We start from the raw sequence: 21,996 nt of genomic DNA, 5'->3' as shown, positions 1-21,996 counted from the left end.
GGAACTTATCCTAAAAGTGACAACAAATCAATTTTGTTTGCTTCAGGGCTGATTTTCAAACGCTGGTGAAATGTTTTAGAAAACAGTAGTTTTAAATTGCGTTAGTCTACTTTCAATTTATATTTTTAAAATGTTTTGTTTTGCGTGTCATATTGTTTAAGTCAAAACATGATCCACCCTGGAACAGTAATTGCTTTTTTTTTTAAAGCTGGGCTTAGATTGTAAGTGTGGCAAGGCAAGATCCCTGCCTGGAAAAAATGTGTTGGTGGCTGACAGGGATAGGGTTAATTTCTGACCCGGCCCGGTAAGGTGTAATTAGTTTATTTATTTTATTTAATTGATTACCTGTTTAATTATTTTATGATTGAATTAGTGTCTCTTGCCTGGGATTAGGTAGGTATTTAAACAGGGAAAAAATGTATGTTCTAGGCAGTTGGCAGTCTGCAGTCTGCGTGAAGACAAGAGTGACTGGTAAACAGCTTAGCTGTCCAGTATGACAGTTTAGTTTATTTGTACTTCTGTAAATTAATAATCGCCCCCACTGTCAAAACTAAACTATAGTAGCTGTTTTTTTTCTGCTGTGTCAGAATGTCAGCTAGCCTCTGGCTCAGTGGAAAGCACAGCAGAGGATAATACTTTTTATAAGTAGGACTAAAATACCCTTGACTATATGCTGCATTTCATGATAAAGATACAAAGCATTGTGCAAATAAGAACGACTGGTTTGGTAATTCTGTATCTGAATGTCAATTTAACAACCTTTCAGGTCATACACAGTGTCTGGAAGTACAGTAGCAACAAGAATTGTCTGATGTAAATTTATTTAGTAATAAGTCCCCATAAACTGGAAACTTTAAAGTCAGTCACCCCTAGCTACAGGATCTTGGTTTCTGTCATTTGCAAAGAAGGGGTCAGGAAAAAAAAATGTAAAAAAAGGAATCCTTAACTTTAATCACTCAACAAACACTGTTGAAAATGTTTTTAGAAATAATATATTTTTTTTTTTTGTCACTGCTGATTGAGAACTGTGCCACAGCTATTTAAATTCTTAACGGAATTATTATTTTACCTTGGGTATGCTAAAATGTTTCATTTGCTGGTCTAAATAAACAATTATAAATCATCTTCTGAATTCTTATTCTAATCACTTATTCTAATTGTTTAGGATTCCACATGGATCATTATATTTATCAAGGACAGGAAAACATTAGTACCATAAATACCTCTCAGGTACCGAACCAGTGACTTTAAGGGGAATGTATTTGTAATAATCTATATAAAGCTAAAGAGAAAAAAAAAAACAAGCTACTTTTATTCATGATCATTATACTGAAATGATGAGAGTGAATCTCGTTATTGAGGATTCGTGTGGGTTACTTGTGTGCAAATGAACCACACCAGAGCGCAGTTTTATGTGGACCTACACACTGCAGGCTAATGCAAAACAAAACCCAAAGAACAATAAAATGATCACACACTTTGACCTTGTTTTAATTTTCAAAGGACAACGCTGAGATGAGACAAATAAGTTACATTCCACCTGTTCAACTCTATAATTAAGCCATGATATCCAACACTGTAGGCAGTTAGATAATTGGGCACAGAGCCAGTTAAGTGTCCTGAGATGAGGTCAAGGGTTCTTAACAAGTTTGACTATCAAGGTAACAACCACCACAGAATTAAAAAAACAAAAGGTAACTTTTGAAAAACACGTGCAGAAGTGTCAGGATGTTGCTATGTAGAATAGTTAGTTTAACATTCCCATTTAGAGGGGTACATTGCAGTTTAAAGTGGTGGCCAAAGTTTGAGTAACAAAATCCCTGTGCCTTCCCACCAGCAAACCACATGCAAAGCTTTTTACTCCAAATCTCTCCAAGCACGTATTTTCTTTTCTGGAAGACCATGTTAAAAGTAGTGCTGCTACCAACATGAGATTTTCATGCTTGAATATTCTTAACTAATATAAACATTTTACTTCACTTTGAATTAGGTGGAAAACACATTTTTTTATACCATGTTACAGTGAAAGGATCTCTCAGGAACACAAACCTGCTATACCACCAAATAACCAATTAAGGACAAGCTATGTGTGTTAAGCAGTACATCATTAAGTTTCTGACATCATTAATGCATTGATATAATTCTGATAAGTCAACATCACAGTACTTATATATACACACACACACACACACACAAACACACACACACACACATATATATATATATATATATATATATATATATATATATATATATATATATATATATATATATATATATATATATATATATATATATTGATATCATGTTACATAACACATTGCAACCAAATGCACAGTTTAAACTAACATCAAAAATTTGAACGAACATGGTAATTTTTTACCACTGAATACTATACAAACAGTGTTTATTCCAATATTCTAATATTTGTTCAAAAGCAAGTTTAAAGCAATGAACCTCCCTCTTTAAAATCCCTCCTGAAGAGTTTCCAAATGAGCTAACAACCACATAGCATCACAAAAATGTAACCACCCATTATCAATTTCCATCAAGCAAAAATGCAAATGAACAGGTGTATTTATATGGAACCAGCACGCACCAAACAAGGTGACCAACCCCAGCATGCAGGTTCCAATAAACCCCACTTCTCTGGAGCTCATTAAGAAGCTGGCTAATTTCTGTTCTGTGGCTGTCAAGCATTACAGAGCGTGATGACAAACAGCAGTCTAACAGCAACGCATGGCATGATGATCACAACAACATTGCAAAAAAGATAAAAAAACCTCAACCTAACAGAAGTTACCACAGTAACTATCCAGGGTCATTTTTGCAGTCTCCTATGGTTCTCCCATGCTTATATTAGGCATGTTTGTGCTTTATTGTGGGTAATTATGGTTTTGACAGTACTTTACAGGAAATAATTTTTAATCCCAGAAGGTAAAAATTCTAATTTTTTCAGATGGGCAGCTTTACTTAAACAGTGCATCTGGTTGCACTGTGTTATGTAACACAATATCAACACTGTGTATTATCCATTTTCTCTCTCTCTCTCTCTCTCTCTCTCTCTCTCTCTCTCTCTCTCTCTCTCTCTCTCTCTATCTATATATATATATATATATATATATATATATATATATAGATAGATAGATAGATAGATAGATAGATAGATAGATAGATAGATAGATAGATAGATATATATACTGCAGTACAGAATGTTATTGTTATCACTGTATCATCCTTACATTATGCTCTGCATTGCACTGCTACTGCCTACTGCCTCAGGTGCAGATATCCCTATCTACTTTGTAACTAAGGCATTTTGTACAAACTAAGCTAAAAGTAAATGTAAAAAATAAGAAACAAAATACAGGGCGTGTGTAACACTGAGGTACATTTCCACAGTCAAAAGCTGTACATAATAGATTCAATACAAACAAAGGGCATACAAAAAGAATATAATGCATTTTTTTAATGGAAAGTCTCAGGCTGTATTACATCTTACACATCAAATGACAAGACAGACCCAAGAAAGTTTTTTCAAACCCCAATATCCTTCATTATGTTCTTCAGGCTACTCTGAACTATTATTTTTTTACATATGAAATTATGTAACACATCACATGGCTATATACCAAACACCTCCATATTAAAATATGACATGAATTCCTCATGTGCTGCCACTTGTTTTAACGAGCAAGACGCTCACCATAAGAGTGTGTACGGTTTATGCTACCCTGGCTCGGAAACCTTTCCATGTGTACTGTGGCTGCCTATTGTATTTACCACCTACAGGCTGACAATGATGTCTACCACAAGAAGAACAGAAAACTAGACCACAGACAGGATTAAAAACTGATGTGAAAAAAACAACAAACATTTATACAAAAATTAATTGTAAAGCTGTGCTTGAACATGGCCTGTACTGTTTACTTGTAAGAGATATATGTGCTGCTTACCTCCAGATGAGACACAGCGAGGTATTCTAGGTGTCAGCAGTCATTCCCGTAATCTGACTGGATTAAAACTCCTGGGCAGACAGTTTGACAGGCTGGGAATACTGTCAAGTTTAAGAGCTGCTTTCCTTCAATCCTAGTCTGAGCAGTGCTGTGCACAGACACCTGTGTCTTCCTCTAGAGGCACCTTCTTTTACTGAAGCAGCCAGCAAGAGCAACAGCCTAGCAGACAAAGCAACACAAAAGCAGTTCAAATTACTGCCCTCCTCCCGGCCAATCACAGAGCAGCCTCGGAGGTCTACGGAACTCAAGTGATGATGTCACAAGCAGGCTATAGCAGAAAGTTTGTGTGCAAACCGGAGAGAGAGAAAAAGAGAGACACTACTGGAATATCCTCTTGCTTCCGTCTTGCCAGCTTGCTCCATTCCCAGACATTCAATCAGCACTACGTACCTGACTGCTTGTTTATAAGCTATTCCCTCAGCCCCGTGTAACCCTAGATTTTCCCATTTAATTATTAGATATGGGGGTATGTCATCCAGTGAAGGCAGGAGGTGAACTCTTCACAGGGTCAGAAAGAATAAGACAGAATGTTGAGCTGATGACAAAGAAGCCGGATGTGAAAGATCCGTGCCACATACAGTACATCCCCAATCTCCTGACTGCCTTGGCACCCTTTACAAAGGTAGTGCTAGGTTTCATGTTGTGTACACCTGACCTCTGGAATTTACTTTATGTAAGCAGGGAGATTGGTATCCATCTAACTAACTGAATATGTTTTTTTTTTTTTTGTTTCTGGAGCTGATTTTCTTTTTCTTCTTAATGCTTGTACACTAAACAAGTTTTCTGTTTTAAAAGGCATTTACCACCTTACCTTACAATGCTTTGGCGTTTGTATTATTATGTATATTAGAGTCTGATGGGGGGTGGACCAGCCAACGCCTGCTGCCCCAGACATTCCGTAGACCGCAGTACTATTGTTGACCATCATTGTTTCTTGGTCACTCATGGAATAACAATGACAATGAATGTTATGTACAACCATGTTCTAAAACTCCACTGTCTTACAAAGAAACATGGTTTGGTTGTGCAATGCCAGATACCAAGCATATTAATATAAGCATGCAATGTTTAATTATGGTAAATTATGGCCAAACAATAGATGTTTAGGTGATGCAAATATCTGGGGTTATCCCACTTCACTGGTGAAACACTTTATTTTTATATAACACTGTGGCAATGTTGCCCTGCCCCTGTGTGTATTTTGTGTTCTATGTTGCGTGTTAATGTTGGTGTATAGTCATTGCTACACGGGATATAAATGGGTCTGTGGAACACGAGTTGTTTAAAATGTATATTTGTATTTAGGCACGAGGATTGCACAGCACTTCACGTGCAGGTAAAATGTAGTAATATATCAGCACGGAGAATTGCACTTATTAATTCAGGTGCAGTTGTACCGAGACTCCAGTTGAATGATTGATTAGCAATCGAGTCTCGGTACAGCTGCATAAAAGCAGCATGTTTTCACATACTCTGGGTTTGTGTGTTCGGTGAGTGGAGAATGGGATAGGAGATGGAGGTAACAGTTAGTATAATAATTCAAATACAAGCTCACCATGTTTTGTCTGTTTAGTCCGTTGTGTTTGTCTTTTTATTTTGGCTATGAGTGCCGTGTCCTGTATCTTGTTTGTCTTTCAACCTTTATTTTCTGTCTGTTTGGTTTTTAAATACTGAGCGAGAACAATCGCTCAGCTTCACCAAACCCCACCTCTCTGTTGTTTATTTCCTGGTTCCTGGTTTCTGGTCTGACATCACCCACCGCAGCCGTCTTTGTGACATGTGGTGTCATCGTGGGATTACCAGCGCCTCCTAGATGCAGACCAGAACAGGAACCGCAGTGTTTTTTGAAAAAACAAAACAAAAACAAAAACACAACAACAAAAATGGAAGGCTGGAGAGATGGCTGCACTGAGCTGGAGGAGCTCCTCAGTGGTCTGGAGGACCAAGGCTGGTGTCTTGCCTGCGGGGTGTACAGACACGTGGTGGCTGTCTGCCCCTTCCAAGAGGAGGAGGAACCGGCCCAGGAGAGGAAGGTGAGGAGAAGGAGTGACAGGAAAAAGCTGCAGCAGCACCTGCAGCAACAGCAGGAGGAGGTCAGGGACAGTTGGGAGTTTTTTTTTAAAGAACCTCACGACGGAGTTGTGCCCCTGCTGTGGGTTGTATGGGCACACGTTGGCCATCTGCCCCATGCAATATACAGAGACGAAAGTAATGCCTGAGTGGGAGGAGCCACTGTGTCCAGCGCCCAGATGGGGGGACCATGAGCGTCCAGCGCCCAGATGGGGGGACCGCGGGAATCCAAAGCCAGAGGGACTGCTGTTTCCACCTCCAATTGCAGAGGAAGACTGCCTGCTGTTTCCACCTCCACCAGCAGAGGAAGAATGTCTGCTAGTTTCGCCCCAAGAGGGAGAGCCGCAACAGTCCCCTGCAAGAGAGGGAGAGCCACACCAATCCCCTGCAAGAGAGGGAGAGCCGCACCAGTCCCCTGCTAGTGAGGGAGAGACACACCAGTCCCCTGCAAGTGAGAGAAAGCCGCACCAGTCCCCTGAAACAAGGGTAGACTACACGCTGCTCCCACATCCGTCTCCAGGAGACTACACGCCGCTCCGACCTCCGTCGCCAGGAGAATACACGCCGCTCCATCTCCGTCGTCAGGAAGCTAAATGCTGCTCCCACCTCCATCGCTTCCCCTGCAGGAGCAGAGCAGCTGGAGCTGCCTCTGCCTCTGCCACCTCCACCAGCAGAGGGTGAATGCCTGCTGGGTCCATTTCCACCAGCAGAGGATGAATGCCTGCTGGTATCATTTCCCCCACCATCATGAGGAGAGAAGCTGAGCTGCCTCTGCCTCCATCACCATCAGGGGGAGAGAAGCAGGAGCTGCCTATCCCTTCACCAGAAGGACCAGGACTAGATGCTGGCAGTCCTCAGCAGCCCTTGCATAGGCTGCTGAGGGAAGCATGGGTAAGAACCGTCCGGCCGCAGTGGCCGAGAAGAGGGCCAAAACCTGCACCCCAGCTTGTCCTGACTCCCCGCACATCATCGCTCAGGGATGCCTGCACGACACCAGCCAAGGATGCCTGCCTCGCTTCGTCCAAGGATGCCTGCCTGGCATCGTCCGTGGTTGCCAGCCGCTCCATATTGCCTGCTGTTCCGCATCGCCTGGGGTCAGCCGCTCCGCATCGCCTGGGGTTGCCAGCCGCTCCGCATCACATGCCGCTGAGAATGGGGGAAAGGTCAGGAGACCACCTTCCTCAGCAGCCTTTCCGCTGCTGGAATTGCCCAGCTGAAGAAGTCAGTCTGGGAGCTGTCAGCACATCTGCTGACAGCCTTGCCATTGACAGCACTTCTGCTGCCAGTGGTACAGCAGGAGGAGAGACTCACCCCACTGTCAGCACGTCTGCTGACAGCATGGCCAGTAGCAGCCTGGCTATTGGCAACATTGCCGCCCATGAACCCCTTAAAGTCCCCATACTTAGCCCGGGACTTTGAGCAAGACTTGGGATTTCAAGGGGGGAGGTGGCCATTGAGGCCATGTTGCTACGCACAAGGGGGGGGGGATATGTGGCAATGTTTCCCCGCCCCTGTGTATATTTTATGTTGTATGTTGCATGTTGTGTGTTAATGTTTGTGTATAGTCATTGGTACACAGGATATAAATGGGTCTGTGTAACACAAGTGTTTAAAATGTATATTTGTATTTAGGCACGAGGATTGCACAGCACTTCACGTGCAGGTAAAATGTAGTAATATGTGAGCACGGGGAATTGCACTTTATTAATTCACGTGCAGTTGTACCGAGACTCCAATTGAATGATTGATTAGCAATCGAGTCTCGGTACAGCTGCATAAAAGCAGCATGTTTTCACTCACTCTGGGTTGTGTTTTCGGTGAGTGGAGAACGGGATTGGAGATGGAGGTAATAGTTAGTATAATAGTTCAAAAACAAGCACACCGTGAGTTGTCTGTGTAGTCCGTTTTGTTTGTCTTTTTGTTTTGGCTACGAGTGCCGTGTCCTGTGTCTTGTTTGTGTTCATCTTCGCTGCTCCCGAGTCAGCGCAGGGGTGGTAGCAGTGAGTTGAGCCTAAATAATAATTTGGCATTTCAAATTGGGAGAAAAATAACAAAAAATAATTGGCAACGACTACATTTTTAGAAAAAAAAAAAAAACAATATAATAAGATTTTCTGAGTATTAAAACAAACTTTTCTATTTGTCCCGAGTGTATCCAGTACATTTTAAAAGTTCTGAAGAATAATCCTTTTATTTACTAGCCACATACCTTTTCCATAGAGCTCATTTAGACTGAGAGAACAATAACTTTAACTGTACCTCAATCCAGTCAGTGTTGTGTACAGCACATATTGCTTCTACACAATACTATATTTCAAAGATAAACTTAGTATGAATTATGTTTGTCATTTGAAGCTACCTATAAAATAAACAAATAAAACAATATGAAAAGGTTCAGACTGGTATTGTCATATGGTGGTGTCACAAAGACAGCCAGAGTGGGTGGCGTCAGACCAGAAACAGGAAAATAAACAACAGAGAGGTGGAGTTTGGTGGAGCTGAGCGAATGCTTTCGCTCAGCATTTAATAAATAAACAAACACACAGAAAATAAACGGTTGTAACAATACAAAAACAGGACACGGCACATTCGCCAAAATAAACAGACAAACAAAACAGACTAAACAAAACAAACAATGGACTAACAAACAAGCACGGTGAGCTTCTATTTTTTAACAATTACTATTATTCTGATTATTTTTACCTCCGTCTCCTATCCCGTTCTCCACTCACCGAACACACAACCCCCCCGCGAGTGAGTGAAAACATGCTGCTTTTATGGAGCTGTACCGAGACTCGATTGCTAATCAATCATTCAATTGGAGTCATGGTACAACTGCACATGAATTAATAAAGTGCAATTCCCCGTGCTCACATATTATTACTTTTTACTTGCACGTGAAGTGCTGTGCAATCCTCGTGCCTAAAAACAAATATACATTTTAAACACTCGAATTACACAGACCCGTTTATATCCCGTGTACCAATGACTATACACCAACATTTAACACACCACACACAACATATAACAGATAATATACACAGGGGAGGGCACTTTCTTACAGGTGGTCACAACTGAAAATATCCACCACTCATGAAGTCGCAAGGCCATGGCTAACTATTATTATCTATTATTCTATAGTTTTCTATATGAATCTTTCATATACACTGTTAATTATGTTAATCATGTCCTGATAATCATATCCTCATTAGATTTCTACAAATACTGACCGATATCTATTGATTTATATAAGTTTAGTTTTCAAAATGATTGTTATAGGACTGTAAGGTTGTTTTACTAAAGTGTTGTCTTGAACTCCCACTGAACTGAGATGTTGCATGTCATGAGGCCGCCTGGGTTGTCCTCATTTTAAATACATAACCAAACATCTACAAAGGGGGGTAATAACCTTTTTACTCTCTATGGGAAGTTGTCTATCAGTGGACAAATTATTGACCAAAATACTTCCTTCCTCAATGTAGTGATTCACCCCCACCCTCTCCCCTATCTCACCCCTGGGTAAATAATTATTGTCCGTGATTGGCAAATAATCTGTTGGACTGGGAACTCAAATTGGGGTTGCAGAGGTGATGGCCGGAGAAGAATGGCTCTGAGCTCTGATAACTATCTGCTGTCCACCTGTCTGACAGGACAGTCGGAGAGGAATTCAGGACTGTCTCAAATTGCCTCTCCAGATCACGATCTACTCTGTGGCATGGTGTAGAAATAAAGAACACCCTGTTCATCAATTTGAAACACCTGATGACAGCATTGTTCCAGAAGGAAACCCAATTTGACCCCTGGCAGGCTGGGATGAATAGACAGGTCTGTTCTGTAGCACTGACATCATTGTAGTTAGTTTCTCTCTCTCTCTCTCTCTCTCTCTCTCTCTCTGGGCTATAACAATGACAATGTGGTTTACAGGAGCTACAATGAGAGGCGGGTTTCATTTTCCTGGCCCTGCTGTATTTGAGTATTTATCCTTTTCAATCATTAATGAAGTAGGGCAGTTTTATCTGTTGCTTTTCTTAAAATTATTCAAATTGACGAATGAACTTTTTTTTTTTCCTACAGTATATTGTAGTTTCTTCTGGCAAAAGATGAAACAAGGCAGTTAAATCCTGCAATGTATTTCCACTTAAAGTGATCAGAACCATGTACATTTTGAAAACAAATCTCCAGGCATTGCATTTTTACATCGTGAGCAAGTCAGATGGATCCAGACAGAGAGCAGCCGAGAACTGAAACTTTTAATGGAAGAAGATCTGAGGCATTTCAATACAGGGCTGATAATAGGTTCTGGAGAACAGACTTTGATTTCCACCCAAACTTCTGTGAAGCAATCAGTGGCAGCAGTCATGGAGGAACGACCATGTATCCCTCCAGAACAGCAGCTCTTGTTACGCTGACTCAGTATCGCAATGGTTGGCTACCCACGATGGCTGTACATCCTTTTTTTTTTTTACCAACTCCTGTACAATTTTCAAAGGTGGCAAAATGAGAACTACGATATGTGATACAGGCCCTCACCTGTGATCTTATTAAACAAGGGGTTACAAACAGTTCAACCATTACAGTCCTTGTGATAAACGGTACATATACAGTTTACTAGCATCAAACGCCTCAATCCCCCTCATTATACATGCAGATTCAACTGCATGTTACGAATCAGATCAAGCAGCCCGTGATGTAGTGAAGGAGGCACCAGCAAACTACCTCTTAAGGAAGTACATGGTAAACAAATAAACAAACTGCACTGATGACTTGTAAAATTACTTACTGCTCAATTAACCCAATTAAACTTGTGCAACCCCTTTCTTGTCATTTTATAACAGTGGGCACTGTTTTCCTTCCATTGGTGCAGAAGTAAACTCCCCCCAACAACTGTTCTTTTTTAACTCTGTGCTGGAACTTTAAAGCAAGATGGTATTACCATATGGTAAAAATGGTATTACCAGTTCAGCTGTTGCTGTTATTCACTGACCTGTGATGCTTTGAGCATGCTGGCATCAGAAGCCGATACCTCTCACGCATGTTTGTAAGTGTTCTGTGCTGCCTCTGCAAGCTCAGAGGATATTACTCACACACTCTTTGCTGTGTCAGGCCAACAAGCGAAGCAAGAGGACAAGGAAAAGCACAATCTCAACTTGATTACAGGCAACAACCAAACACTTGTAATGACATCATAAGTAATTCAATCCAAATTTAAAAAAAAAAACAGACGTATCCCATTAGTAAAGTACATAATCTGTGTTCATAGAACCCGTTGTGGTTTAAGCGTTTAGAATACTTTGTCATTGACATTCTAATTGTGAGATCAACAATTTAGCGATATTATAAGTGCAGCATGTTACAGTGGGGATGTTACTTATAATTTTAGTCAGCTGCGGTACTCTGGAATTCTACAGTATAATGCAGTAGAAGTACTACTGTAAAGTTACAGCGACAAAAATACTGTAGTAATAGTGAGTATCTTTTTTGACTGTGTTTTGAAATCAGACTGTGAGCCAGCACAGAAAAGAGGGAACGATTCTATTTTTTGGGTTGTGACATTACAGATGGGCTCTGGAAGTGGGAACCTTTTGTGATGCGTGCAGGAATTAAGTTCTGATACAACATACTGTATTATGCTGACTGAAACCTGCTATAATCTGCAATCTCAAATAAAAGACACAAAGCTTCTGCAATTGTGAATCTGGTAAACATTATTCCTCAACTGTCTGGCTACCAAGACCATAGCTGGCCTGCTTTCCACCCAGACCCTAATCAACAGTGTGATGGACCCTCCCATGCTGCATGGACCGGGGGGAGACCTTAGAGAAATATCCATCTCACTCACACTCCTCATACCCCATTGTTCAACCATTCACACTTCTACAATTATACCTTCCTTTAAGTATATTAAAATACAAGTTTAACAAAATACATGTTCCCCAGTCAGCCAGCACTCGCCTTCAGTCACATTCTCACATGTGATCGAACACAGCCTCATTACTGTCATGAAAGGTTAGGGTATCAATATGAAGAAATGCAATGCAGTAGTTATTTCAGGTCAACACTGTGTATGTTCAGGTCCTGCTCTATACTATTTTTTTATAATTAACATACCTTATCACATGGTTTGCAAAATGATGGTTTAATTTTTAATATAAACTTCTGAAAAGCTGTACTGTAGAAGTCAAAGGTCAGATTGATATGTGCTTCACAATGGCTTGTAAATTTTATTATACTATTCATAAGCATTAAAATGAAAGAGATAATCATATTTGGACTTACAGTGCATAATATATTTCTAATCTAAGTGTATGTCATGAGGTTTTTTTATATTACTAGCCTGAAATCTTTTCTAATTTATTTGGAGATGGGTTTTAATCAAGACACTGAATATATATATATTTTTTATTTTAGTTGCAATTACTGACCCATTTTCAGCCTTTTAGTTTTCAGCTAGTCAAACTGTATCCACAATGATGAAGTTAAGAAAGTACTTGCTTTGAATATAGTATTCTATATAATATCTATATAGTTATAGATATGTTACTTCTTATTCTATATCATATATATATATATATATATATGTGTATGTGTGTGTGTGTGTGTGTGTGTGTGTGTGTGTATATATATATATATATATATATATATATATATATATATATATATATATATACAGTGGCTTGCAAAAGTATTCAGACCCCTGACCAATTCTCTCATATTACTGAATTACAAATGGTACATTGAAATTTCATTCGGTTTGATATTTTATTTTAAAACACTTAAACTCAAAATCAATTATTGTAAGGTGACATTGGTTTTATGTTGGGAAATATTTTTAAGAAAAATATTCAATATAATAAATATATAATAAGTATTCAACCCCCACACATTAATATTTGGTAGAGCCACCTTTCGCTGCAATAACGGCTTTAAGTATTTTGGGGTAAGTATGTACCAGCTTTGCACCCAGTGTCGGAGTGATTTTGGCCCATTCTTCTTGGCAGATTTGCTCCAGGTTGTTTAGGTTGGTTGGACGACGCTTGTGGACCGCAATTTTCAAATAGTGCCACAGATTCTCAATGGGATTGAGATCAGGACTTTGACTGGGCCACTGTAGGACATTCACCTCTTTGTTCTTGAGCTACTCCAATGTTGCTTTGGCCTTATGCTTGGGATCATTGTCCTGCTGAAAGGTGAATTGTTGTGCAGAGCTCTTGATATGGTTGACTGGTGCACCATTACTCCACTTCTAGCCACTGAACTCTGTAGCTCCTTCAAAGTGATTGTTGGCCTCTCTGTGGCTTCTCTCACAAGTCTCCTTCTTGTTTGAGCGCGGAGTTTTGAGGGACGGCCTTTTCTTGGCAGTGCCTGGGTGGTGTGATGCAGCTTCCACTTCCTGATTATTGATCCAACTGTGCTCACTGGGATACCAAACACTTGGATATTATTTTGTACCCTTTCCCTAATCTATGCATTTGTATTACTTTATCTCTAACTTCTGTAGAATGCTCTTTGGTCTTCATTTTCCTTCAGATTCACAGCCTTACCAATGATCCTTCAACAGTGGGGTTTTTATCAAGAAAATGTGACAGGACCTGGTTCACAGGTGGAATAGGGCAATTTCTTTCATCGGTGCAAACTGGGAGCTTCCACAACACAGGGGTTGAATACTTTTGCAAGCAAGATATTTCAGTTTTTTATTTTTCTTAAAAATATTTCCCAACATAAAACCAATGTCACCTTACAATAATTGAGTTTGAGTGTTTTTAAAATAAAATAACGAACAGAATGAAATTTCAATGTACCATTTGTGATTCAGTAATATGAGAGAATTGGTCAGGGGTCTGAATACTTTTGCAAGGCACTGTATATATATCCATATATACACACATATATACATACATACACACATATATGTATATATATATATATATATATATATATATATATATATATATATATATATATATATATATATATATATATTTATCCGTCCCTATCTATAGCTTAGTAACAGGGAATCATGTCCTAGGTTCACAGTCCAACATGATGTGCTAAAAGTGCGTGGCTGCATTTGCAAGAAAAACTGACAAGACGCGTCTTTATGTTACTCAAGTTTCTTTACAAAACCTTAAACTTGATTACTAAACCTAAAACTTGGTCTTAAAAGGTTTAAATCACTGTTGCTTTAGTTCTCTCCCTGAAAAATATGTTAATAAAATACACTGCCCTCCAATAAGATTTGGGACCATATTGGAGGTGTATGTTGAAAATCCAGTGGTTACTCTGAAATGAAAGGGTTTTGACTGAGGCTAACTGAGAAGTACAGGTAGAGAAAATGAACAAAGTGCAATGTGATATATGGTACGCGATCCTCAGACTTGACACCCTAGATACCAAAAATAAATACTGAACATTCTGTAAAATGTAAACATGGAAACAGTGATGGAAGTGAAAAGGGATATGAAGTGTACCACTATCATGGGTTTCATTTTTGTATAATACCTGCTGAAATAAAGGAAATTGTTTTGTTTTAAACATCTTATAATACATTTGGACGCACTAGGTTTCTAAAGCCTACCATGTCCCGTGTGTCTAGCCACCTACCTATTTAAAGTAACGTTGGTATCCTGGCTCTCATCCATAATCTGCAATGGTATGGCACCTCTCCAATATTTTTCAGTTGTTTATTCTTCATCAGTCAAATCACTAAATGTCCTCTTGGGCATCCATCTAGTACAAGCTGGAAACATGCGCTGACAATGGGGCCCACGATTCCAGCAAGATACAGCACCCATAAAACCCACTTCCACCTTGTTCTCCTGGGATCTCCTGGGTAATATTGATTGGGGGTGTTACTGAATCATCTTGTCCTCCTGGGTAATACTGATTGAATCAGCACGTGCCAATGGGTTCACTTCAATACCAAGGCCAGACGGAATTCTTGGGATTTTTTCTCCATACGCTTATGTCCCCTCTCTGTCTTAAAGCTTGCAGCTCTTGAAGAAGTTAGTTTGCCCTTAAAGCTTCCAGTTTTGTGCAATCACAAACACTGTTCTATGCAGCGACTCTTCTGACTCCAACTGCCGCTGGTTCATTTATTCTTGTCAGGCACTGGCTCCGTAGGAGTGCTCGGCTCAATATTGACAGAAAAGAGCCACAATGTGTTTCTGCAGATGCTTAAAAGAAGAAAAACAACCCTCTCCCCTTCTCAAAACCCAGGGATTGATGACTATGCAGTTTCAGGTAAGCACTCAGCAGGCGCCAGGATCCCCACCTAGTGAACTCTGCTCCAAGGATGCAAATAAAGGCTGTGGTTTTCAGCACTACACTCAGGTAGGCTAGCCTTTTTTTATTATTTGGAATAGGGTGGTTACAGAGCGACAGATTGTCAGCCCAGCCTTAGGAATGAAATGCAATAAAAGGGTTCGTATAATCAGTAAAGTGAAGCGGAGACTCTAGACTGACACAGACAAATGTTTTAAGAGTGTGAAAATGGTTGTCTTGCCTTTTATGAAGAAAATCTTTCTGCGTACTCAAGGTTCATTACCGGTACACAAATCTCTGTAACAGGATGAATTGTGAATCTTGCTAAATCCCATTTTTACCATTCTGCATATCTGAGCTCCCGGCTGACTGTGTCAACAACATGTATGGTTCCATGGGAGCTCCGGCTGTTTCTTGAGAAGTGCTGCGTCAGTGTAATACCTGGCTTTGCTGCTGCTGCTTTCATTTGAGGATCATTGTCTCACTACTCTGCCTCTGTTTCCTTAAGCTCTGTCGCTACTTCTTGTCTTGTATAAATTCAGTGGTCTAACCTGTGAATGTTGCACTTAGAAAGCTCTAAGCAAGATGATCTCTTTCATCCTTATCAATACATTTTTGATGTTGCAAAACAGCATTCATGACTTTTGACTCCACAAAAAATAGTTGTTTTTACTCCTGACAATGCCATCTAGTGGCCCAGTGCGTATACTGTATAGAGATTTCTTGAAATTCTATTTTTCGATACATTCAGTGGGGTAATTTCCACACACCCCAAGCAAGTAACATTTTTGGCTCCTTCATTACATACATAGAACCTCTTATAATACACTCAAATACAAAAGCTGTTGCTGTTTCCAATTGAACTTTACTGACCTGCTTAATGCACAGGTTTTTACTCACAGTAAATTCAGCTTGGATCAGGACACAAATCTGTTGCATGCCCTTGAAAGGAATGTTGTATTACACACACACACACACACACACACACACACACACACACACACACACACACACACACACACACTGTAAATCTTACTTATATATAAGTAAGATTTACAGAGAAAAACAGATTAATCTCAGTTGCATAAGTATTCAACCCCTTTGCTACGGCAGCTCTAAATCAGCTCAGCTCAATTATTTGTTTGAAAGGTCACAAAATTAGTGAAATGGTTTCATCCTGTGTGTACACAAAGTGGTTTAACTTGTAGATAATTTCCCTCAGGTATATAAAGACTTTCAAGCTGCAACTCACACAGTGATCCAACAAAGCAACCATGAAGACCGAGGAGCTTTCGAAACAAGTCAGGGATAAAGTGGTAGAGAAGCACAGAGCAGGAGAAGGGTACAAGAAAATTTCAAAGGCGCTGATTATCCCTCTCAGCACAGTGAAGTCCAAAGCTGGCCTGTATGGATGGGTGGCAAGAAAAAAGCCATTACTCAAAAAGCCTTATCTTAAAGCATGTATGGAGTTTGCGAGAAAAAAAACATGTAGCTGCTACTGCAGATATGAGAAAAGGTTTTGTGGTCACACGAGACAAAAACTGAACTTTTCAGACTAAATTCCAAGCGTTACGTCTGGCGCAAGCCCAAAACTGTCAAGCACGGTGGTGGCAGCATCATATTATGGGGATGCTTCTCTTCAGCAGGGACTGGTAAGCTTGTTAGGATAGAGGGGAGAATGGATGGTGCAAAGTACATGCCAATCCTTGAGGAAAACATGTCTGAGTCAGCCAAGACTCTGAAACTGGGAAGGAAATTCACATTTCAGCAGGACAATGACCCAAACCACAAAGTCAAAGCCACACTGGAGTGGCTGAACAAGAAGAAAATTAATGTTCTTGAGTGGCCCAGTCAAAGTTCTGACTTGAATCCAATCAAAAATTTATGGCCAGACTTGAAGATTGCAGTCCATCGACGATCCCCAACAAACTTATCAGAACTGGAGCAATTTTCCGGTGAAGAATGGGCAAAAATGTCACCATTCTACAGGTCAAAGCTAGTAGAGACCTATCCAAAAAGACTCATAGCAGTAGTTGCTGCAAAAAGGTGCCTCTACCAAGTACTGACTTAAGGGGCTGAACTTATGCAACCAGTAATTTCATTTTGTACATTTTTGCTGACATTTAACCTCCTCCTCATATAACAGTGTTCAATTTAACCACTACAGCTTTGAATAAAAAAAGTTTGTGTGAAAAACTGTGCACACATTAGTTATAAAATATTATTATAAAACCACTATATATACTGTGCTTATAGAAAGTCTATACCCCCTTTCAAATTTTTAACCTTTTGTTGCCTTATAGTCTGGAATTAAAATGCATTAAAATAGTTTTTTTTTTTTCATTTATCTAGTAGTCAATTATTAATAAGTGGAAGGTGTATGGCACCACCAAGACCCTGCCTAGATCAGGCCGTCCCTCCAAACTGGATGACCGAGCAAGAAGAAGACTGATCAGAGATGCTACCAAGAGGTCAATGGCAACTTTGCAAGAGCTTTTATGACCAAGACTGGTCAAAGTGTGCATGTGACAACAATATCCCAAGCACTCCACAAATCTGGCCTGTATGGTAGGGTGGCAAGAAGGAAACCATTACTGAAGAAAGTCCACCTTGAATCCCGTTTGAAGTATGCAAAAAACACTCAGGAGATTCTGTAGCCATGTGGCAAAAAGTTTTGTGGTCTGACAAAACTAAAATGGAACTTTTTAGCTTAAATGCTAAGCGTTATGTTTGGCGCAAACCCAACACATCGCATCACCCAAAGAACACCATCCCTACTGTGAAGCACGGTGGTGGCAGCATCATGTTATGGGGATGTTTCTCCATGGGACTGGGGTACTTGTCAGGATAGAAGGGAAAATGACCACCCTCAAAGGATAGAGAAGTCCTTGAGGAAAACTTGCTGCCCTCTGCAAGAAAGCTGAAACTGGGACGGAAGTTCACCTTTCAGTATGACAATGACCCAAAGCATACAGCCAAAGCTACATTGGAGTGGCTAAGAAACAAAAAGGTAAATGTCCTTGAGTGGCCCAGTCAGAGCCCCGACCTAAATCCAATCGAACATTTGTGGCATGACTTGAAGATTGCTGTCCATCAATGCTCCCCAAGGAACTTGACAGAGCTTGAACAGTTTTGTAAAGAAGAATGGTTAAATATTGCCAAATCTAGGTGTGCAAAGTTGGTAGAGATCTATCCCAACAGACTCACAGCTGTAATTGCTGCCAAAGGTGCTTCTACCAAGTATTAACTCAGGGGGGTGGAGACTTATCCAATTATGATCTTTCAGTTTTGTATTTTTAATATATAATTTTTTCCTCAATAAAAACATTTTCCCCCTTAACAGTGTAGAGTATGGTGTGTAGGAAAAATTCCTCATTTAAATGCATGAAACTCTGAGGCACTGACACAACAAAATGTGAAAAAAGTTCAAGGGGGTGTAGACTTTCTATAGTCACTGTGTGTGTGTGTGTGTGTGTGTGTGTGTGTGTATATATATATATATATATATATATATATATATATATAGAATAGAGCCCGTCGATGCAGGCTCTACCGTGTGGTAGATGACCGCGACTGGAGTTATGAATCCCAAGCCGTAGGTGTGGGCGTTAACTAAAGTCAAGGTCATCTACCACACGATAGAGCCTGCATCGAGAGGGCTCTATCACTATTAGAAAATGATTTATTTCTTTATTAAAACTTTAAAACCTATATTTACCTTGAACTTCTGATATTTTGCCAGGTAACCTTCCGCTGAGGAAAATAGTCCCTAACATAATTAGATTAGAATAACAACATACACGTAGAGAAAACAGTTTTTGTTATTATTACGACATTGCCAGATAAATTAACTGCACGATTGTTGAATAGTCTGTGTTGTATAGAGTCGGACTCGAAGCATGTTGTTGGAGGCGGGACGTCATTCAAGCTGGAAGGGAGTGGATTGGCTGGTGCGGAAAGAACTGAAACAGGGTTGACAGTTTGACTGGCTGGTTTTGAGGCAAGGCATTGTTTGGATCCAGCTTATGACAAAATTGTTGACCACTTGTGTCTTTCCTGTCGGTTTGCTGTCCAATAGCTGCGAATTGAGCCTTCATTAAGGTGTCCTGTCACAGACATGATTTGCCTTGTCTCTAGACCAGCATCAGAAAGTATCAATGTTTATGTAGCTTTTTATGTTATAAGATTAGAATGTTAAGGGAAAAAGCCCATCTTTATGCACTGATTGATTTGAAATTTAATTCACACTTAAGCACTTCGATGTTCCAGTGGGCATCTATGCAAAACAGAAGCCCACTGGATCTGTATATTGTATGCAGTGATACAGCAGAGTCTTCACAAGTGCATTACACAAGCTGCTCATTGAAATTTTGGAGTATTGCTATTGTTTTAATTGGGCAGCTGCAGAACAATTAAGTGAGACTGCTTCATGAACCTGCACATTAGGAGTGGTTTTATTGACTCAGCTGTACAGATTGTTGCTTAGCTATTATGCTGATCCCCAATACCAAATAACCACATCTACAGTATTAAAGGAACTGCCTATCAAAGTGTAACAAAAATAATTATCTTCAAATGGAAATATTCTTTATGATGTGTGAACTCGGGCATGGGGCACCTCATTTAAGTCTTGGATTTCTCCCAGTTCATTCTTTTTTGGGGGGTGGGGTGGGGGGGAATTTGTAAAATTGAGAAAATAAAGGAAGAAAAAGAGAACTTTCAAAAGCTGCTGTTTAAAACCATCCAAATCTGAAAATATATAGAAAATGATCCACCAAGGATAAAATGAGACCACCAACAAGGCCTACAGAGGTAAACTCTCGCCTTCAACGGGCTGATATTTAGGACAATAAGGACTCTTAACAATGAGTCAATGAGTCACTATCTGTAACTGCTCACAATGGCCCAGCTGGCTGCTGCGATCCCTCATTTTAAACATGTTCAGGGTTAGATCACCATGGATAGGTACTCATTTTATAAAACAACTTTATAACCAACTGATGAAATGAGACTTACTCATTAAGGTCACTTTTAAGGAAATTATTTGGTGTGATTAAAAAAATACAAAATAAAAGATTTAGACTTGTTTAGACTAGTTTAGAGATCTGTCATATTCCATTAAAATGCAAGACCATTCTTTTAGGAATGAGACTGCCAAAACTGAGACCACAAAGTTTAAAAAATGCATCTGTGTCACTCCAAATGAGTGAGACTTAGTATGTCTGTATGTATTCAATACCAAGTGAATATGAAATCCTTTGTTAATTCAAACAAAATACGATTTTAATAACTGGCTCCAGTGGAACCTACAATCTGAAATACTTATACTGAAATGAGCAATGCAATTAGTATCCTTAGAAAAGTTTATCTCTGTATTTGTGCACAGTATTTTTCCCATGCTTTTCCCATGGTTGCATTATTCATTGTTCATAGTTTACAATGGTTTGTCATGTAAATTAATATGCTTTCCCATACTTCGTTGTTCTGTACAATGTTTACCATTATGTTTTATTACACTGCTAAGCTTTTACTGTGGAAAACCTTTATAATGGTAAACACTGTGCATATACATAGGTGGAACAGGAACATGCAATGCTTGCTTTGTTTGGACACAGAACCCTCAGGGTACCTGCGGATGATGAGTTTCAGGGTCTTGTAGGATCCCTTGACCAGAGAGATGGCCTCTTGCCTGGACCCGCTCAGCTCCACCTCATTGATGTTGACCACCTCGTCCCCCGCCTGCAGCCTGTGCTTCAGCAAGTCTGCTTTCCCGCCCTCCTCAACCTGCAGGGGCAGCAAAGAGAGGCTGGGTTAGAACAAGCCCAGCAAGCAGCACTGTCGGTGGTCTGGGGTTACAGACTGTACTCGCCTTTCAACCCAGGGTTCCATCACAATCTAGGACAATCTGTGACATCTGTGAAACTCAGGAAACAAAAAGAGTAACCCCTATTCCTATCAGATACCCGTATCAAGAGAATTAACATATAGTAGAATACTGCACTTGCAGTCTACTGATTATCTGCTGAATGTAAACAGTAGTTAACATTAGATTTACTTACACACAGACAGTACTTGATGACTTTTCACCTTCAGTTCTTTTATCCACTGTGTGTTCATTATGTATGTCCAGTTCTTACATCACATGTCTCACATTTGCCCTGCTGGCAGGTTGAACTTGGAGCACACATAAATAGCTGTTAAAAGGGAATTAGGCCTGAAGACTTTGTTTTGGGTTTTTTGCAAAATTAGCTCAGACAGTTCTTATCACAAACACTATGTAAGCAATAAGACCCGACAGGGTGGGCGGTTGTGGGCAATGCAAAACCGTCCAAGGGCATAATGAGGCCCGACACCGCGGGCCCTGTAAGGTCCGATATTTCCCAATACCGCCCACCCTGGAGGAAATGGACAACCGTTACGAACAAAAAACACAGCAAAAATGGTCACTCCTGAGGAGTAGGAGACTCAAGGATATCTGTCCAGGTGAAAAAAGGCACTTATGCTGGTACGCTTTATTTCCCGGTCATCTATTGAAGGTATGTGTTATTTTGACACACCAAGTCAGGTGATTGAACTGGCACGCCGGTGATTGGAACAGTGTGGCTTGTTTGGTCACGTGACCAGGTGAAGTTGAGATTCGTATGCCCAA

The 21,996-nt window shown here is 40.1% G+C and overlaps 1 protein-coding gene across 8 annotated transcripts in view; it reads right to left on the bottom strand.

Moving 5' to 3' along the window:
• LOC121316288 (protein Shroom3-like) overlaps positions 1-21,996 on the bottom strand; it is a 118,790-nt gene that overhangs the window by 55,126 nt on the left and 41,668 nt on the right. For 6 of the 8 annotated variants that reach the window (XM_041251282.1, XM_041251347.1, XM_041251273.1 and 3 more), the window contains exon 2: positions 20,977-21,131. In XM_041251282.1, coding sequence (XP_041107216.1) covers positions 20,977-21,131 — 155 coding nt within the window. Of the gene's footprint in view, positions 1-3,956; positions 4,155-20,976; positions 21,132-21,996 lie in introns of those variants that run through there. The other 2 variants (XM_041251328.1, XM_041251358.1) reach the window with 1 other exon arrangement.

The sequence above is a fragment of the Polyodon spathula genome, chromosome 1 (genome assembly GCF_017654505.1).
Source record: "Polyodon spathula isolate WHYD16114869_AA chromosome 1, ASM1765450v1, whole genome shotgun sequence".
In the NCBI taxonomy this organism is placed as follows: Eukaryota; Metazoa; Chordata; class Actinopteri; order Acipenseriformes; family Polyodontidae; genus Polyodon; species Polyodon spathula.
Note: the sequence above shows the minus strand (reverse complement) of the source record. Positions and strands in the feature narration are given on the sequence as shown.